The 20,540-nt window shown below is 41.9% G+C and overlaps 1 protein-coding gene across 1 annotated transcript in view; it reads left to right on the top strand.

Annotated features, from left to right (window-relative positions):
* Positions 1-20,540, top strand: part of MARCHF5 (membrane associated ring-CH-type finger 5) — a 77,171-nt gene that overhangs the window by 28,159 nt on the left and 28,472 nt on the right. The window contains exon 2 of the mRNA XM_077822607.1: positions 2,108-2,310. Coding sequence (XP_077678733.1) covers positions 2,108-2,310 — 203 coding nt within the window. The remainder of the gene's footprint in view (positions 1-2,107; positions 2,311-20,540) is intronic.

The following is a 20,540-nucleotide window of genomic DNA, read 5'->3' as shown; positions in this document are numbered from 1 at the left end:
AAGCTCCCTGACTCCAGTGCAGAAGGGTGAGGAATGGGGTGAGGTGAGGGTTAGGAGCATGAGCCAGGAGGGGCGGACAGGGATGGAAGATTGGGGGACGAATAATAACAAGGGGGGTTGGAAAAAGAGGCAGGAGCTGGAAGGGGAAGGTTGTACAGGAACAGTCCATAATAAGTAGAAAACACTCTTACAGAACCAAGAACTGAACCCATTAGTCATGAGTCAACCAATGTTCCTTTGCTGTCTAGCAAATAGCTGTGAAACTCATTGGCAGTGTATCTCCATTCTTCTCTAGTGACAGTTGTGCACATAAGAAGCCTTTTACTGCTGCTGTTTACTCAAGTAGTAGAGGACTTTACTGTGGATCTAAAGATCCCAGCCTTGCCATGACCTATATTGGGGGTTAATATGGTATCACATGATGAAATTTTTTGTTGTTGTTGTTTAAGCTTAAACACATGATCAAGACTGGTTTTTTGCCCCTACAAAATCCCTGCCTCATTCAGCACACAAGGCAAGTAATTATAGCAATAAAAATGTAGTTACAGTAAAAGTCAGTAAACAGCTGAATAAAATTAACGTGTTTTAAACAGTTTAAAGGGACACTAGTTAATTATACTTTATAAAGCAGTTTAATAATTTAAGATGTTAAAATCCTAACGTGTTAAAATTAACTTATTTTTCACTGCTCATTAACTAGTGTTTACCTTTTGGTATTCCATTCAGCTGCTTAGACAATATAAACTATTTACTTTTTCCTTTCTGGTTCTTGGGCACTCAGTATTTGAGTGCTAAACATAGCAGAAGGATGTTTAAATTAAACAATCTGCAGTAAAACGTTTCCTGAAAACTCTTACGTTCAACAGTAAGTATTTAACAAAATTTCTTTTTCAAAATCTAATTTTGGAGCTTATGTTTTGAGGACACAATGGAAGTCTCAAATTACACAATGATAGTGCTTCTTAAAAGCTAGATAACGGGGGCATAATTTTAATGAGGCCACTGAAAGATTTTCGACTTTTGTTGCAATTATTTCTTAATAGTAAACTTCTACATAGTGAACAAGCAAGTAATTACTCATGGAATCTGAAATATTTGTAGACTCTACCTTTAAAATTAATTTAATATATGAAATCAGGCAGCAAAAGTTAGTTCAGTGTGAAACAAATCATGAAGTCGTTAATTTTGAAGTTTTATAAACACTTTAAGCCAGAACCATATTTCATATTCTTTTGAAAACTATATCCCGGGTGCCTAGAGACACAGTGCATTAGTGGTTAGAACAGGGGCTGGAACTTGTTCTCTTCCTTCCTATGCAGGTCTCATAACCTCTCCATGCCTTAATTTTGCCTAACTGTAAATAACCCACCCTTTGTAAAATAATTTGAGATACTTTGAGAAGTGCTATGTAAGTGCCAAGTATTGATACTATATCCAGATAGCACTTACAGCATTGTGATTATTTTTGTAACTAAAGTGTTTTGTTGGTGATTTCGTAACATTCTGGTGATAGACAAGTGGGAAACTGTCATACTCGGATTCCTCAACTCTTCTCCTTGTTGGATGTTTAATACCAATATGATGCATTACAGCACTTTTGTGTTAGCCTTCATCACAAACACAGTGGTTTAGAGTTTGTTTTGCAAGGACTGTACTGTTGGCATAGCTGTCTGTTTTTTTTATTAAAGCAGACAGCAAAGCATGTGTTTTGCAGTGGTTATGAGGTGGGTAAAGGCATGTATAATACATTAAGAACGTGTACTTTGCAAATATCTGTCAAGTGATTCAGATTTTGAGTTTACAACTTTGACATAGACTAATTGCTCATTTATCAAACTGAATTAATAGTGCTTAAGTATTCCCAAATATTTTAAAACTAATATTTTGCTGACAGAAACATTATTGCATTATTAATGGGAAAAGTTTGCTCTCCAGAGGAAGTATTGGTGTTCTTGGTGATTCAAGGAGTGACAAGTGTAATTGCCCTCTCCAGGTTCAAGTTTTTTTCTTTTTCTTTTTTTAACTGCTTTACATGTAAAAATATTATCTTTAAGTGTTGTTTGCATACATTGCTACTTTTGTCTGATACGTGTTTGTTTAATTACAGAAGTTGCTGGGTGTGTTTTGCCACTGATGAAGATGATCGAACAGCGGAGTGGGTGAGACCTTGCAGGTGTAGAGGCTCTACAAAATGGGTTCACCAGACTTGTCTACAGCGTTGGGTAGATGAAAAACAGAGAGGAAACAGTACAGCTCGAGTTGCATGTCCTCAGTGCAATGCAGAATACTTAATAGTATTTCCAAAGCTAGGTAAGAGATGTGCAGTTAAATTCAAATACAGTGTAACTGTTTCAATATTCATACTTTACTTATTTTATGCAAAACTTCCAGTATCTAACTTCTGTTTGGCATGTAAACTTCTGTGTTGTGAAACACACCCGGACTTGTTAACTCATCATTTAAGTTGTTCGTGCTCTTTGGAAAACTGATGCAGAAATTTGCAAGTAATGCATCTGTCCTGGTTCGGTTCACTGCATCCTGAAAACTTTGGACAGCTTCTGCCCTGTAGATATGCTGAGACCAATAGCTCGCTATAATCATGCCCAAGAATCCTTTGTCAGCCTATAGAGGAGACTGCGTTAGTCAGCTGAGGGGCAGAAAAGGGAGCCTGCCTGCAGATTTGTAACAATGTCCCTAATGTTACCTGAAAGTATTTTTATATTTAATTTGTAAAGGACACCGTGAACGCTGCTCTGTACTCAAGAGACGACGGTATTGTAGTTGTGTTATGAGTACTCAAACAAAGAAAAGGGGAGTGGGTACTGTTCCAAGCTCCATCCACAAGTTGCCAAAATTACTCCTGAGAGGATTCTGCACCTAAAAATTCTGTGCCAAAAAATTAAAAATTTTTGTACATTTTATTTGTCAGATAAATGTGGAAGCTCCAGCATGGCATTGGGAAGCACAGGCCACTGGCTGCACAGAGGTGGGAGATCACTGTGCTGCTTCTTGCCCCCCCCCGCCCCACCCCAGACACAGACTCAGCGGTGAGGCTGCACCCAAACCTGACACAGCGCAAGGACCGGGCCTGCCCCAGAAACACCCCAGTGCCCTGCCCCTCCGTGTCACGTGCACTCGGTGTCGGCAGACAGGCTCAGCAAGGCAGGATCCAAGTGCGGGGGGTGGGGGGGTCCAGGAGTAGGTTGAGAGGGTTCTGTGTGGGGCAGTCTGGGTGCAGGGGCTCAGTGGGGGATCTGGGTGAGGGGGGGATCTTGATACATAGGGGCTTGTTGAGGGGTTCTGGGTGCAACAGTAATTGAACTCTGCAGGGGGGTCCAGGTGAAGGTGGATGGGGCTTAGCGGGGGTGGGGGTCCAGATGCTGGGGAATGGGGCTCAGTGGGGTGGGGATCCAGGTGCAGCTGGTTGGGGCTCAGTAGGGTGGGGATCCGGGTGTGGGAGGGTCTGGGTATGAGGGGGTCTGGATACACGTGGGTTGGGTGGATGGGGGAGCATCTATCTGTACAGAGATCACTCCCCCTGCAGCTGAGGAGCCATGGATGCAGAAAGTGTGAGGGCAGGGGGGAGTTTGCAGAGCTTCCCACAGTGGGGGGAGAAATCTGGGGGTGGTCTGATGTGGCCCCAGATGCCATGCAGGGGAAGAGGAAGTCCAGTCCTCCCCAGCCAAGATGGGATTAGCAGCTGCACCCAGTCACGGTAGGAGCCACCAGCTGGGTCTTACCCAGTCCCACCTCCTGCCCCACAGTGATTTACCTCTCTGCTGGCTGCCTTGGGCACCCAAAACATACTGCTGGGGAGGGTCGCGTGACTGCTCTTGTGGCTTCCGTTTGCTTCCCCATCAGAAAATCATTTTTCTGCAGGGAAACAAATCCGCGGGGGACATAAATTCTACGCATGTACAGTGGCGCAGAATTTCCCCAGGAGTACAAAATGCTGCTCACAATAGATTGTTACCTTCTGTGCGGCTACAGTATCTACCTGGTCTCTATTAGGCTCCTTCTTGATTGCGGATGAGGGGAAATACAAGTGTGGTATGTCTAAACTCCACTAACTTGTGGCACAAAAAGGAGATGTCATTAAATTGTGCAGTTCTTCGATCCTCCTCCTCCTCCTTCCTTACATGAAAGATGAAACAGTTACCAGTATTGGCATTTAAATTGTCACTGGGTATCTAAGTTAACACTTCACTAAGATAAATGGGGTAGTTTGCACCTCAGTGCTTTTTGTTCCAGACTCTCTCTAGACTCATGTCTGCATCAGTTCCTCTGTTCGCATTTTTGATATTTTCTTCACAGCCATGACGGCTAGAGACTTAATTTCTGTTCAAAAATCAGTATTGCTAACACTTATGAATTAATCATGAATCCCAGTATCGTGGTTGCGAAGACATGAGGGGCAAATCCATTCCCCACGATTCTTGGGTCTGGATGCATGGGCAGAGCTCTGTACAGGAGCCTGTGGGAGTCTACACTGCCAAGAAAATCCCACAGCACAAAATATCAGAGCCTTGATCAACTCACTTGGGCTCGTGAGTGTCTGGCTGTGGGGCTAAAAATAACAGTGTAGATGTTTTGGGCTCGGGTTTGGGCTGGAGGCTGGGCTCTGAAACCTGGTGAACAACTACACTACTATTTTTAACTCTGCAAGCCTGAATCAGTTGACCTGGGTTCTGAGACCCTGCGCTGAAGCTCTTTTATTTGCAGTGTAGACATACCCTGTGTAGCTGAGAACTTGGATTTGACCTTGCCACTTAGAGCTACTCCCTTCATGCAGGGATTAGCCTTATCTCAGCAGTAGCGGAGAGAGAGGGTCCTGGGGCAGAGGGAGTCAAGGGAGAGGTGGAGTCAGAGAAAAGTTGCTGCTGGGTCCAGGACACCAGAACCAACAACAACACTTCCCTGACTCCTACTGGAGTTCTCCTCTGCCCAGAACCCAAAAGCTGCTCATTCCGGAGGAGCTGGGGAAGCCCTGCAGCTGCAGTGCTAGGCAGAGGAGAAGCCCCAGGGTAACATAAGGGAAGGATAATTAAAATACAAATTATTTTTAGCTATTTGAATACTTGAGGTTTTTTAAAAAAACTAAATTGTATTGCAATGTGATGATATATACGTAGCTGATCAAAATTATGCAAAAAAGTAGAAAGGCCTATGTTTGACGCACTTTGAATATGAGAATTGATTTAAAAAAAATTAAGGATTATAAATAATTACTGCATGTCTCAGATGGATTACAGAAATCCAATACCCGGAAATGACGTCTTCAGCACTTTGGAAACTCCAGCTAGTACAGAACACTGCACCGCATCGTCTCAGCAACACAGGCTACCGCGAACACATCAAACCTGACCTCCATTGGCTTCTCATAGGATTTCTAATCGAGTTAAAGGTCTCGGACCTTACTGTCAAAGTTCACCATAGCATTGGCTCAGGATACCTAAGAGACAGCCTCAAGCTCCAAGATGAAGACAGTGGTGGATAACTACGCTCCTGTGGCACAATGGAACTCTCATTAATAGGATTAAAGCTTGTCTAATAGGGAAACAGAACCTTATCCAGGAGTGGTTTGAGACTATGAAATGAACTCCCCCAAGAACTGAAGACCATCACTACTCTTGCTGTTTTCTACTCCAAGTGCAAGGCACGTTTCTTTAACATTGTCTTCTTTAACAAACACCTAGAAACAGGTATAGTTTGTTTAAAAAACCCCACAAAAACCAAACCCTATCAAGACACCTCACTGCACATGCTTGTCCCCTGGGAGAGGATGAGAAAACAAATACCACATGACAGATGTGTAGCCATGTTGCTCAATGCACTACTGGAAGGCACTCAGATATTATGGCTGTGTGGTATAAGATCCTATGTGGAATACAATAGGCTTACAGAAAGCTCTGCTTGGGTTAGGGTTTTTGCAGTTACCAAAAGTGGTTGATATTGTAAAGACATTCTTTCATGTAAAGATATTTGAGGCTCACACAAAGATTTATTGAATAATAATTGGAAAACTTGATACACAGAGTACTTTGTGCTTCCTGGATGTTCATTGTTAAATTTCTAGCTCCATTTTGTAGTCCTCCTGCAGGAGGAGAATATGGAGGAAAGGTGGAAAACTGGGAGAGGAGAGAGTCAAGACAGTAGGAAATGGATGGTAGTGCCCCTGTCTGAAGGAGGAGAGAGAAAGTGGAGCATCCAGGAAGAAGTGCACATTTGTGTGCATTAAAGGTTGACTTTTCAACATGAAATTAATCACACATATACACTGGCAGAGGCATCCAAGGGAATTAGTCAAGACACTATTAAAAAAAAATCAACTCAAATTTTAACAAAAATCTCATGACTTTCAGGGAACTGACTCTCTTAATATTTGGTCTCTTGAGGTTGGCAGTACTGATAAATGAAGGCTGATTCAAAATAGTAGCTTCAGAGAAATGTTGGTATGGTATATGGGCATGTACTAACTCTTTCAGAACCATGACTGTGGTCACTAAAGTAATGTAGAATCATTTGGACACTTAGTTACATGCCTGAATAAATTAAGGAGTTCTGCATGCAGCAGGTAAGAGTAGTTTTATTACAGGCATATTGCAGATTTTAAGATTCCCTGAATTATCCTAGTAGCCAGACATAGAGCATCATCCTGTTGCAGCACATCTAGTTTTAAGCTTTTTCCTTAACTTTTATATCTATAAGTTGAATGTTTCTCTTTAGCTGGCTTTTGGGCTATTCATTATTTTAGTTATTTATGTAGCATCAGAGGTAATAAATAGTGCATTACTAGAGGAAAATATAGTTCCTGCCCCAAGAAGCTTAAAACAAGTTTGAGTATGACAAAAAAGGATGCAGGGAAAGATGTTAGGAAGGGAAGGAGGGAGGAATACACAAAGAAAAATTGTGTGGTTACTTTTTTGGCACATTATGCTAACCATCTACATTAAATTTTACAAGGGCAGCTATTCTGCACAGAGGTGAGGATCATAGTTCACTACTAAATTTAAGGCAAACTTGTAAAGACTTTCAGCTCCATTTTTAAAGTGCCACTTGTCACCTTGGTCCAGTACAAAAACTGGGAGTGTCTATATTGTAAGCTCTATAGAGGAGGGTTTTGTCTTATCTGTTTATACAATGCCCTGTACAATAGGGTCCCAGTTATGTTTGGGCAATTGTATGTTGCAATAATACAGGTCTTTAATAAGGAAGGTAGATCTGGTATGCGAAGAGTTGTCTGATAAAAGTTGTACCTGAGAAGGAAGACTGAGCAGTGTGCTAAATTGAATTCAGTTGTACAAATACCCTGTTAATACAAAATTCTTCATATGAGAAGAAACATTTGGCTCCAAGAATGGGAGAGGAGAATCTTTTTCTCTGGATAAAAAGGAGCCTCAGGTTGATGTAAGTCAACAGCATTCTGATAAAGAATGACATTGTATGCTAGCATTTTGCGTTAGGGTTTTGAATAAACTCTGCTTTTCATATTTGAAGTTAGTTTAAAATATTGACTATCTTTCATGGGATAGTGAAGTAGTGATTAGGACTGCATCTACATTTTATCTTTGCAAGGGAGGGGAAATCAAAACTCTAGAGCATTGTCCAGGTGTGCTTTTCCCTATCTAATTACATTTTTACCTTGCATTCTTTCCTGATTTTTCTTTATCTATTTTATTTGTAAAACCCACAGCTTGCTGCTGAAAAAATCAATCTAAAGGACTTGTATGGCCCTCATCACCTCAGTATCTGAGCACCTGAATCTAATGTGTTTATCCTCAGGACACTCCCGTTCCCATTTACAGATGGGGTGCTGAGGCAGAGAGAGTGTAATTCACTTGCATAATGTCACCTGGGAAGTCTGTGGCAGAGCAGGGAATTGAACACAAGTCTCCCAAACCTCAGACCAGCACCCTAACTGTCAGACTGTTGTTCTCACCACTGTAGCCCTTATTACTGACAGCCCTAGAAGACAGTCAAGGTCACATCAGGCAAGAGTGAGAAGAGAACCTGTCTTCAAAGGATCTCACCAGCAGCATTTTCTTATGCAGCAGTACCTATCTTTTTGGAGGTATTGCTGGTGGTGATCTCCAGGAGGCATCAGGGTTGTCTGACGGAGGGAAAGACAACTGACCGAGCTCCCCCATGTGCCACAGTTAAAAGTTCTGTACATCAAGAACTCAACTGCTCCATGCTACTGGAAAATATTGCTCCAGAAAGCATTCACCAAAGCATTAACTATGAAAGCTAACTATTCGTTCTCTCAAAATTATGATTGGCAATAAAAATCAGAGTTTCAGAATTAAGTGGAATCCACAAATATTTCTCAAAAAGAAAAGAAGTACTTGTGGCACCTTAGAGACTAACAAATTTATTTGAGCATAAGCTTTTGTGAGCTACAGCTCACTTCATCGGATGCATTCAGTGGAAAATACAGTGGGGAGATTTATATACATAGAGAACATGAAACAATGGGTGTTACCATACCACTGTAACCAGAGTGATCACTTAAGGTGAGCTATTACCAGCAGGAGAGCGGGGGGGTAGGGGGGTACCTTTTGTAGTGATCATCAAGGTGGGCCATTTCCAGCAGTTGACAAGAACGTCTGAGGAACAGCGGGGGGTGGGGGATAAACATGGGTAAATAGTTTTACTTTGTGTAATGACCCATCCACTCCCAGTCTCTCTATTCAAGCCCAAGTTAATTGTATCCAGTTTGCAAATTAATTCCAATTCAGCAGTCTCTCGTTGGAGTCTGTTTCTGAAGTTTTTTTGTTGAAGTATTGCCACTTTTAGGTCTGTAATTGAGTGACCAGAGAGATTGAAGTGTTCTCCAACTGGTTTTTGAATGTTATAATTCTTGATGTCTGATTTGTGTCCATTTATTCTTTTACATAGAGACTGTCCAGTTTGACCAATGTATATGGCAGAGGGGCATTGCTGGCACATGATGGCATATATCCCATTGGTAGATGTGCAGGTGAATGAGCCTCTGATAGTGGGGCTGATGTGATTAGGCCCTATGATGGTGTCCCCTGAATAGAAATGTGGACACAGTTGGCAACGGGCTTTGTTGCAAGGATAGGTTCCTGGGTTAGTGGTTCTGTTGTGTGGTGTGTGGTTGTTGGTGAGTATTTGCTTCAGGTTGGGGGAGTGTCTGTAAGCAAGGACTGGCCTGTCTCCCAAGATCTGTGAGAGTGAGGGTCATCCTTCAGGATAGGTTGTAGCTCCTTGATGATGTGTTGGAGAAGTTTTAGTTGTGAGCTGAAGGTGATGGCTAGTGGCGTTCTGTTATTTTCTTTGTTGGGCCTGTCCTGTAGTAGGTGACTTCTGGGTACTCTTCTGGCTCTATCAATCTGTTTCTTCACTTCAGCAGGTGGGTATTGTAGTTGTAAGAATGCTTGATAGAGATCTTGTAGGTGTTTGTCTCTGTCTGAAGGGTTGGAGCAAATGCGCTTGTATCTTAGAACTTGGCTGTAGACAATGGATCGTGTGGTGTGGTCTGGGTGAAAGCTGGAGGCATGTAGGTAGGAATAGCGGTCAGTAGGTTTCCGGTATAGGGTGGTGTTTATGTGACCATTGCTTATTAGCACCGTAGCGTCCAGGCAGTGGATCTCTTGTGTGGACTGGTCCAGGCTGAGGTTGATGGTGGGATGGAAATTGTTGAAATCATGGTGGAATTCCTCAAGGGCTTCTTTTCCATGGGTCCAGATGATGAAGATGTCATCAGTGTAGTGCAAGTAGAGTAGGGGCATTAGGGGACGAGAACTGAGGAAGCGTTGTTCTAAGTCAGCCATAAAAATGTTGGCATACTGTGGGGCCATGCGGGTACCCATAGCAGTGCCGCTGATTTGAAGGTATACATTGTCCCCAAATGTGAAATAGTTATGGGTGAGGACCAAAGTCACAAAGTTCAGCCACCAGGTTTGCCGTGACATTATCGGGGATACTGTTCCTGACGGCTTGTAGTCCATCTGTGTGTGGAATGTTGGTGTAGAGGGCGTCTGCATCCATAGTGGCCAGGATGGTGTTTTCAGGAAGATCACCGATGGATTGTAGTTTCCTCAGGAAGTCAGTGGTGCTTCGAAGATAGCTTGGAGTGCTGGTAGCGTAGGGCCTGAGGAGGGAGTCTACATAGCCAGACAATCCTGCTGTCAGGGTGCCAATACCTGAGATGATGGGGTGTCCAGGATTTCCAGGTTTATGGATCTTGGGTAGCAGATAGAATACCCAGGTCGGGGTTCCAGGGGTGTGTCTGTGCGGATTTGTTCTTGTGCTTTTTCAGGGAGTTTCTTGAGCAAATGATGTAGTTTCTTTTGGTAACCCTTAGTGGGATCAGAGGGTAATGGCTTGTAGCAAGTGGTGTTGGAGAGCTGCCGAGCAGCCTCTTGTTCATATTCCGACCTATTCATAATGACGACAGCACCTCCTTTGTCAGCCTTTTTGATTATGATGTCAGAATTGTTTCTGAGGCTGTGGATGGCACTGTGTTCTGCATGGCTGAGGTGATGGGGCAAGTGATTTCTGCCTGTAAGTGACAATGGATGCTTGTTTTACGCAATCCATTTATATATAATATAGATTTTGAAAGTGAACAAAAAATTTGGATGAGATGACTAAATTATGAATGGACATTCTTCTCTGCCATTTTAGATTTTTACAGATGAGATTTTAGAGTTTTGTTTGCGCATAGGGGTAGCTTCCAGGTTATCTTATTGTCTCTCTTATGCCACACCCAAGTCTTATCATCTTAGTCATAGTGCCTCTCAGATTGTGTTCAGTATGTTTGGTCATCTCATGTAATTTAACAACTAGACAACACTGTCCTCTTAGAACCAGGGCTAGGCACTGGGGAGATGCTGGAGGCTTTCACTACTACTTGTAGCTACATATTGCAGCATCAGCTACACATAGCCTGTGCAAGCCACAAGTGTAAACAAGAAACCATCTTACAGCACTGAGTGAGTAGTCAGCCCCAGCTTTCACACAAAGGAAGTGGAACCCAACTGTCCAGGATCTCTGCTGTACTCAGATGTACAGTGGACTGACCTGCAGAATGAGTCTTCAAGTCTCCTGCAATAGGAAAGGCTTTAGTTTGTTCTTTTGCAGTTTTGGGGCGGGGGGCGGAAATGCACAGACACAGTTACAAACTGGAGAGAGAGGGACCTTCCCAGGCACACGAGGCAGTGAACATGTGGGTATGTTACATATCTTCTACTGTCTCATGTTTTAAAAAGTTGCTTCCTTGTTGGAAATCAGACGCTTCAAATGAAGAAAGGAGACAGAGGCTATATAAAGAAAAGGAGTACTTGTGGCACCTTAGAGACTAACGAATTTATTTGAGCATAAGCTTTCGTGAGCATACAGTATGCATCCGATGAAGTGAGCTGTAGCTCACGAAAGCTTATGCTCAAATAAATTGGTTAGTCTCTAAGGTGCCACAAGTACTCCTTCTCTTTTTGCGAATACAGACTATCACGGCTGTTACTCAGAGGCTATATAAGCCATTAAACAATACCAAAGCAGAAACCAGAGCTTTGACATGCAAAGAACTGAACATAGCTTGTGGTACCAGAAAGTTTGTTAGAATATGTAGAAACAGTCCTAGTTGCTCACAAATAAAAACAAGCCTAGTAAGTAAAAGATAGCAACAGGCATTGCAACACACTGCTTGACACTCAGCTAGCCAGGTAAGAAAAAACGGAGGGCAGTTGGGGCCACATGTTTCTTGATAGCTGCTGTTCTGTACATTTGGATCCATGAAGGGATTTGCACAAGCCGTATTGGTCATTGTTTTTCTTGATGGTTCCAGGCTCAGCGCAGATGATTATGTATTCTACAAGTGAGGATATGCCGAGCCAGTTTTCACAGGAGAACAAATACTTATGAACACGTCAGTGAAAGGGTTTAAAAGAAAAGTAATATAAATTTGGGAAAAATAAAATTTAGAAGAGGATCACTTGTTGAAGAACATGGATACCGTAAAGGTAACTTTTCATTCTCCTCTGGATCCCACCTCAGAGGACTGACCTCTTCAGTAATCCATTTTAACTCCATCTGTTGTGTAGTTTGTTTTGCTATTTCTCCTCCTTTTATACCGTCACATGTTTGAAGTCGGTGTCCCAGTATTTGGACCTTCTGTACACTCCATTTATATATCCAAATTAAATGCATGCAGTTGAGCATAGCTGTCAGACAATAACAGTGAATCTATAAGGTCTCACTAGACACTTCATTTCCTTGCTACCAAGTCAATCTGTTAGTGGCACAAATTATAATATACAATATTGAACATAAACATGCACAGCTAAAATACATGATTATATTACCATTACCTATGCAAAGTATTTTTTCAAGTGCTGCATGCAGTACAACTAGTTATAATCTAATAATATTTTAATACCAACAAAACATTTGGTTTCTTTCTTGCAATTTTAAAATCTTAAGTTCACTTTGTTTTCAACCTTAGGTAAAAGTAGTGTGTGTTCTTCTCATTCACATTAGGACGAAAGGAAAACTAGGGTATTTTGTTTCATTTCTTGCAACACAGGTATTGTAAATTACTATTAACCATTTGCAGCACTGCCAACCCCAAGCTTCCAAAAATCATTATTTTAAAACACTGGATTATTTTTATTTGCATTCTGGTTACTGAGCCTATAGGGTGCACACTGTTCATATATTCAGGCTTTTCTCCACTACCTTGGACTTCATTGTCAGCAATATGCAAGTGTCACATATCTTCTTCACCACATATGAATTACCACCACCATGATGACCCAGTGCTTGGATGAGATCAACTCATGGTTTTTCAGTACAGTCAAGGGAGAGGTTATGTTTGGAGACAGAGGAAAGCTCTTTAATTTTCAGCCACGGTGCAGTCTCCTTTGGGTGAAGATGCACACCTACAATTTGTCAATTCATTCGTTAGGTTTAAGATTGCTTTCAGAGTAGCAGCTGTGTTAGTCTGTATCTGCAAAAAGAATAAGAGTACTTGTGGCAGCTTAGAGACTAATAAATTTATTTGAGCATAGGCTTTCGTGGGCTACAGCTCACTTCATCGGATGCATAGAAGATTGGATTCCTTGCTGATGCTAAGTTAGCTCAAAGCATCTGCAAGTAATGCTGTCTACCATCTCTTTTTGGTAAGGAAATTCTGTCCTGTCCAGGCAGATGATTAACTGGCCTCAGTTTTACACACCCTCATCACCTTTACAGCAAATCAGTATACCTTTGCATGAAGCCATAGGCAATCAGGAAATTTCAAGTAGTCCTGAATGCTGCAGCCTGTCTGTTCAGCTACACAGGATATCATGAGTACATCAGACCTGTCCTCTGCTCTTTGTATTGTTGTCCCATAGAATACTGAGTTAAGTTCAAGGTCTCAGTCCTTACCTTCAAGTCACGCCATAGATTGCGCAGCCTGGGATGTCTAAAGGATCACCTAAAGTTCCAGGATGAAGACCATAGTCAACAACTCTGCTCCCCAGGCTCTTTGTACCACACAAGCAAAATTAGTCTGCTAGACAAGCTTTTGAGAGCCAATCCAAGACTTCCACAGGAACAAAAGCCAATCACAGATCTTACCATCTGCCATTCAGAGTGGACAGCATGCTGCTTTGATCTTGCCTTCTTGCATATAAACACATAGAAGCATGCACTTTAAAAAACAAAACCGTATAATACACACATAATTCTACCCCTTTGGGAATTCTACCCCTTTGAGAAAGAAAGGACAAACCACACATAACAGATATAACTTCTATTGCTTAGTGTATGACTGGAAGCCACCTAGATACAGTAAGTCCTCACTTAAAGTCGTCCTGGTTAACGTTGTTTCATTGTTACATTGCTGATCAATTAGAGAATATACTCCATTTAAAGTTGCTCAGTGCCCCCTTATGTTGTTTGGCAGCCACCTGCATTGTCCACTGCTTGCAGAGAGAGCAGCCTGTTGCCACTAGCTGGTGGGGGCTTGGAACCAGGGTGGACCGGCAGCCCCCCTATCAGCTCCCTGCTCCCTTAAATTCCCTGTGCGGCAGCTGCCCAGCAGGCTATCAATTGCCAGCAGTTCAGCTGTCCCTCCCCCACGCTTCCATGTGCTGCTCCTGCCCTCTGCCTTGGAGCTGCTCCCAGGAGGTTCCTGCTTGCTGTGTGTGTGTGGGGGGGGGAGGGGTGCTAATGTCAGGGTGTCGTCCCCCTCCCCCTGCTTACCCCATCTCCATAGAGCAGGGGGACACGATAGGGCTCAGGACGGAGGGAGCTTGCTGGCAGCAGCTGCTGTCTCAACTTGCTGATCTACTTAAAATGGCAATGCACTTAGAGTGGGTTCAGCATACTTAAAAGGCAATGTGCTTCACTCACACACACACACACGGGGTGGGGGGCGTGTCTGTCTGTCTCTCTGTCTGCCATGCTGTCTTCCCTCCCTCCATTCATGCTGCCTTGTAGAGTGAGGCTACATTAACAACATGTTAATCCTTGAGGGCTCAACCGAATGCTAGTTCATTATTTAGCAGTAAGTCATTCCCTGGGAAATATCCCACCTTCTTCTACTCTCTGACTTTAGCACCTCAACCAAGCTTCACAATCATCATTGGGGGGGGAGGGATAGCTCAGTGGTTTGAGAATTGGCCTGCTAAACCCAGGGTTGAGAGTTCAATCCTTGGGGCCATTTGAGATCTGGGGCAAAAATTGGGGATTGGCCCTGCTTTGAGCAGGCGGTTCTGAGGTCCCTTCCAACCCTGATATTCTATGATCATTGCTGTGTACAGTATTAAATTGTTCGTTTAAAACTTATACTCCTATGTGTGTCTGTGTCTGTGTGTGAGTGTATATATTTATTAATGGGGGGCTTATATATCTAATGTATAGTTTTTTGTCTGGTGGAAAAAATTTCTCTGGAACCTAACCCCCCTATTTACATTAATTCTTATGGGGAAATTGGATTCGCTTAACATTGTTTCGTTTAAAGTCACATTTTTCAGGATCATAACTACAACGTTAAGTGAGGAGTTACTGTACTACCATGGTATGGAGCTAGAAACTTAGCTCTCATTTTTTTAAAAAGGAGAGCTGAATTCTTGTCATCACTTCCCTTAAGGAGCAGGGGCTTTATGAAAACACCAACTATTGCAAGACTCTATAACAATAGCAAGAGTTGGCTACACTGCATTTGTAGTACTTTCTTGAAAGATCATATTTCACTTTTGAGCTGTGGTTTCTCTGGTAACATCGAGAGTTACCTAACAGATTTACTGCAGTCTGGATGCCCATTCTGTTACCTCAGTTTCTCTATTCTTGTTGCTGGGCAGGGATTAGAAGTTTTGGGACAGGAGGAAGAATCTGAAATAGTTATGTAATTCTATAATCCTTGTCCACCTAGAGAATTGGCAAGGCTGGATACAATCCAAACTTGCTGTGATTTATGATGAACGGGGATGTAGTAGTCCAGATTGTGGGGTGGGAATGAAATTGCCTTCATTTTCAGAAATATAATTGCATGCACAGAAAGAAGGCTCAATTTAGCAACCAACTTAAAACTTGTAATGGTGTGATTTTCAGAGGTGCTGAGCATGTTCAGGTCCCAGTGACTTCAGTCAAAGGTTTGGGTACTCAGCTGCTACAGAAATCAGGCCGTAAGTTTTCAAAGTGATTTAGTAGCAAAATAAGAAACATTATTTCACTACATCTTATAGTAATTGTCATTTAAGTAAATACTATGCGTGTTTACACATTAAAATCCTCAACCTACAGATTCTTAAACATTCAATAAAGGTAAACATCTAGTAAACTTAACATGACATGTTATGTTGTAATGCTTATATTTAAAGCACATTTAGAGTGATTCAATGTATATTAATCAACTATATTAACTGCTGCACAGATGTAGCAAAGGACATTAAAATTTACCAATTTAAAACAGTTGACTCAAACAAGAATTTTTAAAATATGGTTAACAGGGTCCTAAGATGGTCTTGTTTAAAGCACAAGATAGAGAACCAGGAGATCTGTGCTCTCTTCTCAGTTTTGCCATAGATATCATTGTGACCTTGGGCAAGTTTTATGCCTTACTTTACAAATGTATTCTGAGGCTGAAATTATTACATTTGTGAAGTACTTTGGTTTCTCTTTAGAAGGTGCTGTAGGAGTATTGTGATAAAGTTTGTTTTAAAAATAATTTGGCTTGATGTGGCTCAGCCATTTGCAATGAAGAATAGAGCAGGATTTCTTGATATCAGCTGACCTTCTGTCAAGCCAACCAACTCAAGAGCCTGTTGCAGGAACCAGCACTGCCTAGTAAGAGCACTCTTACTGAGGTGTACTGCCATATTGGTTCATTGTTGCAGCAGGGCAACTTAGATGTGTGCAGTGCCCTCTGGGCCCCTCCTTGTTTTCTCATGTTGCCAAGTAAAGCCATTGTACTAAAAAGAATTCTGAACCGGGTCATACAGTGGAACCTCAGAGTTACGAACTGACCAGTCAACCACATTTGAAACTGGAAGTACACAGTCAGGCAGCAGCAGACACCAAAAAAATACAGTACAGTACTGTTAAATGTAAACTACTAAAACGTAAAGGGAGAGCAGCATTTTTCTTCTGCATAGCGAAGCTTCAAAGCTGTATTAAGTCAGTGTTCAGTTGTAAACTTTTGAAAGAACAACCATAACGTTTTGTTCAGATTTACGAACATTTCAGAGTTATAAACAACCTCTATTCCTGAGGGGTTCGTAATCTGAGGTTCTTCTGTATTAGCAAGTACTCACAATGTAACTCAATTGAAAAGCAATTCAGGATTTTTGTAAAGAAAAGTTTATAATGCTGTTTAGAGTAATCTGATATACTTTTACTTTAGAATAACCTTACATATCCCTTCCAGATCTGGCTAGAATTTTATTAAAAGGAAACAGACCGTGATATTGCTTCCTTCCTTTTGTGTACCAATCTAGTGAAGTTATATTACAATTGTGACAGAAGTCTGAAAAGGTGTATAGTGCATTAACTTAATACAGTTTTTTAAAAGCTGCATTTCTAGGAAAATGAAGGTTTTATTTTGTAAACTTTCAAGCTACAAAACACTGATTCTTGACTCAAATCTTAGGACATTTTTTATTGAACATGATAAATACTCATTTTGTATTTTAGCGTTTGTGTAACAACAAATCTTACATTTTAAGATAATGTTTCAGTCCTACACTGAAAATTGTTCATATTGACCAGAGGGAGGGATGGTATTCTTCAGGAGACCCGTTCCAAGTGAGGAACATATGACAACTCCATTTGTTACTAACAGTATTTTCCTTCTTCCATCATGCCCTTTTTCTCTTTAATGTCAGTTTATTCTTTAATGTCTCTTCACAGTTTTAGATAAAACTGAAGTCATTTTTATTGTTGTGAAATTTTTTGCTATGTACCAATGTTTGGGCCAAATCCTGACCCCACTGTAGTTGATGAAGAACTTGGTCCTCTATTTGTTCTAGATATTATTTTAAACAGCACAGTGTAAACTAGGGAGAGAGTTTAGAAGGCCCAAAGGGTGGTTAGGTGCCCAATTCCCATTGAGAAGTGTCTCTGTTGTCGTCTTTTTTTTTTTTTTTTTTTTTTTTAAAATCCTTTGAAGTGTGTGTCAGGTAGTTCAGGCCCAAACATTAAATTTTATATATATTCTTTTGGACTAAACCTGGTAGTAAAATGTTTGTACTCGGTCATTTTATTTTGACTTAAAAATTCCTCTGCAGTATCTAGAACCCAGATGTTTCTGTATTGGCTAGTCCAGTAAAACCAGAAAGTTAGATTAATCTGTTTTTATTGTCTAAGCTGTATGCAGTGCAAAAAACCCCAGAAAACAAAAACCCTAAATGGTGAAAAGTTAAACTAGGTTTTAGGCTTAAACTTTTTTTTTTGTTGCCAGTGCATTAGATTATTAATACATTTTTTAACCTGACATTGTCCCGTATATTTGAAAAAAGGGGCAAGGTTATGACTTTATAGTACAGTACTCCAGTTTATATTAGTTCTGCTTTAAAGAGTGGGTCTGCTTGCCCAAAATCTTCATATCATCACCAATATTAAAGATTTTCAGAACTATATTCAACTCTGTTGCTTGTTTATCCCATTGTTTTCAGCTGAGAATTAACAGTTTTGTTGGTATGTAAGGCCACGTCTACACTATAAACTTTGGTCAATGCAGATACGTTGGCTTAAAGCCGCTGCAGTTAGCATATCACTTGTGCGTGTGCATAGTTGGTTCCTTTTGTCAGTGGTGCGTATGCTCATCAGAAGTGCTTGTATTGATGCATGGTGCAGTGCACCATGGATAGATTTGCTAGTGTGCAACCTGCCACTGTCCAGGCAAAGTTTGGCAATGCATGGTGGGGCAGAAACAAGTTGTGCCTTTGTGACGGAGCAAGGGGTCAGCTTCTCCGTGTGCAACTGTCTCCATGCCATAATGTCATCTATATCAGAGATCCTCAACCTTTTTGTTTCTGAGGCCCCCCCCAACATGCTATTAAAAAAAAGAAACCTCCGTGGCCCACTTGTGCCACAATAACTGGTTTTCTGCATGTAAAACACAATAACATGTTTTCTGCATGCTGGCATTAGGGGGTAGCAAGCAGGGCAGTTGGCTGGGGCCCCCACGAGGCTACATTGCTCAGGCTTCAGTTTCAGCCCTGGGTGACGGGGCTCAGGGACCTGGGCTTCAGCCCCATGTAGTGGGCTTCGGCTTTCTGCCCTCAGTCCCAGCGAGTCTAATGCTGGCCCTGCTTAGAGGCCCCCCTAAAACCTGCTCGAAGCCCCCTTGGGGGCCCAGTATCCCTGGTTGAGAACTACTGATCTAAATCCCATAATTTTCATGTTTTTTTTTTTTTTTTTCAAAATCATGCAAATCTGTATAGCCCACCTTACTGTCCACCATCTCTGACAGCATCATGGAGCCTGCACAGCTTTGAACTGTTGTCATGAATGTTGCAAGCCCAGGACATACAATCCTCTGGTATTTGCAGAGTCGCATGAAGAACCAAATAAGTGGCACACAACTTCTTGGAGGGGGGTGGTGGTGGTGGTGGTCACAGAGCAGCTCAGATAGTGGAGTGCTGCTTCTGGGTCTGAGAAACAAGCATTGACTGGTGGGATCGCATCGTAATGCAGACTTGGAATGATGAGCAGTGGCTGCAGAACTTTTGGATGCACAAGGCCACATTCCTGGATCTGTGTGCCAGGCTCACCCCAGCCATCCACCACAGGGACACCAGAATAAGAGCCACATTTGACAGTGAAGTGAGTGGCAATTGCACTGTGGAAACTTGCAATGCTAGTTTGCTGCCAATCAGTCAGAAGTTATTTTGGAGTTGGAAAATCCATTATGTGGGTCATTGTAGTGCAAGTGTACAGGGCTATTAATCGCCTCCTGCTATGTAGGACTGTGTCTCCTGGCAATGTGCAAGATATAGTGGATGGATTTACAGCAGTGGGGTTTCTGAACTGTGGTGGAGCAATAGACGGCATGCATGTGTCTATTTTGGCACCAGACCACCTTGCCACAGAGTAAATCAACAGAAAAGACTACTTCTATTTGGTTATGCAAGCATTGGTGGATCACTGGGGACACTTCAGACATCGATGTAGGCTGATCAGGGAAGGTGCATGACACTCACATCTTTAAGAACACAGGACTTTTCAGAAAACTTCAAGCAGGAACTTCCTTTCCTGACTGGATTTCCATTGGGAATGTTGAAATTCCAATAGTGCTCTTGGGGGACCCAGCCTATCTATTGCTCCCCTGGCTCAGGCTCATGACAGCACCGAGATTCAGTTATCACCTCAGTAGGTGCAGAATGACAGTTGAATGTGCTTTTGGTGGATTGAAGGGTCCCTAGCGCTGTTGTTCACAAAATTGGATCTTAGTGAGAAAAATATCCCAATGGTTATAGCTATCTGCTGTGTCCTGCATAATATCTGTGAAGCAAAAGGGGAAATGTTTCCACTGGGGTGGAGGTGGAGCAGCTGTCTGCTGAGTTTGAATAGACAGACACAAGGGTTATTAAGAGAACTCAATGCAGAGCTGTACGACTCAGGAAGGCTTTGCAAGACCACTTCAGCAGTGAGCCACTGTAATGCATTTTGGTGTACTCTGCTTTACCTGGTCCTGCTGTTTTGTAACCTATTAGGGATTGCTTGGTGTACATGTATAAATATAACACTGTCAGTGCATCCAATTTTACTTGTCACTGATCCTACGACTTGCCATACTATACAGTAACAAGTAATTGGTTGCTTTCAGAACGACTAGGGCACTCAACAGCATATGTTTTGAACTAATAGAGGAATTATGTTTAAAACCATAAAATTTTAATGTGTAACAATCCAAGGAAGAGACACATCCATGCAGTTTTCAAGCAAATAGATTAAAACTTTAATACAACAGAACTTCTGAAGGGGAAAGAACATTCATATCCATTGTAGCAATACATACAATGACCTTTGAAAAATTGTGTATGTGAAGCTGTGGTTGTCTTCCATGTCCCTTGGGATGGCATGGT

This window comes from Eretmochelys imbricata, chromosome 7 (assembly GCF_965152235.1).
Source record: "Eretmochelys imbricata isolate rEreImb1 chromosome 7, rEreImb1.hap1, whole genome shotgun sequence".
Classification (NCBI taxonomy): Eukaryota; Metazoa; Chordata; order Testudines; family Cheloniidae; genus Eretmochelys; species Eretmochelys imbricata.
Note: the sequence above shows the minus strand (reverse complement) of the source record. Positions and strands in the feature narration are given on the sequence as shown.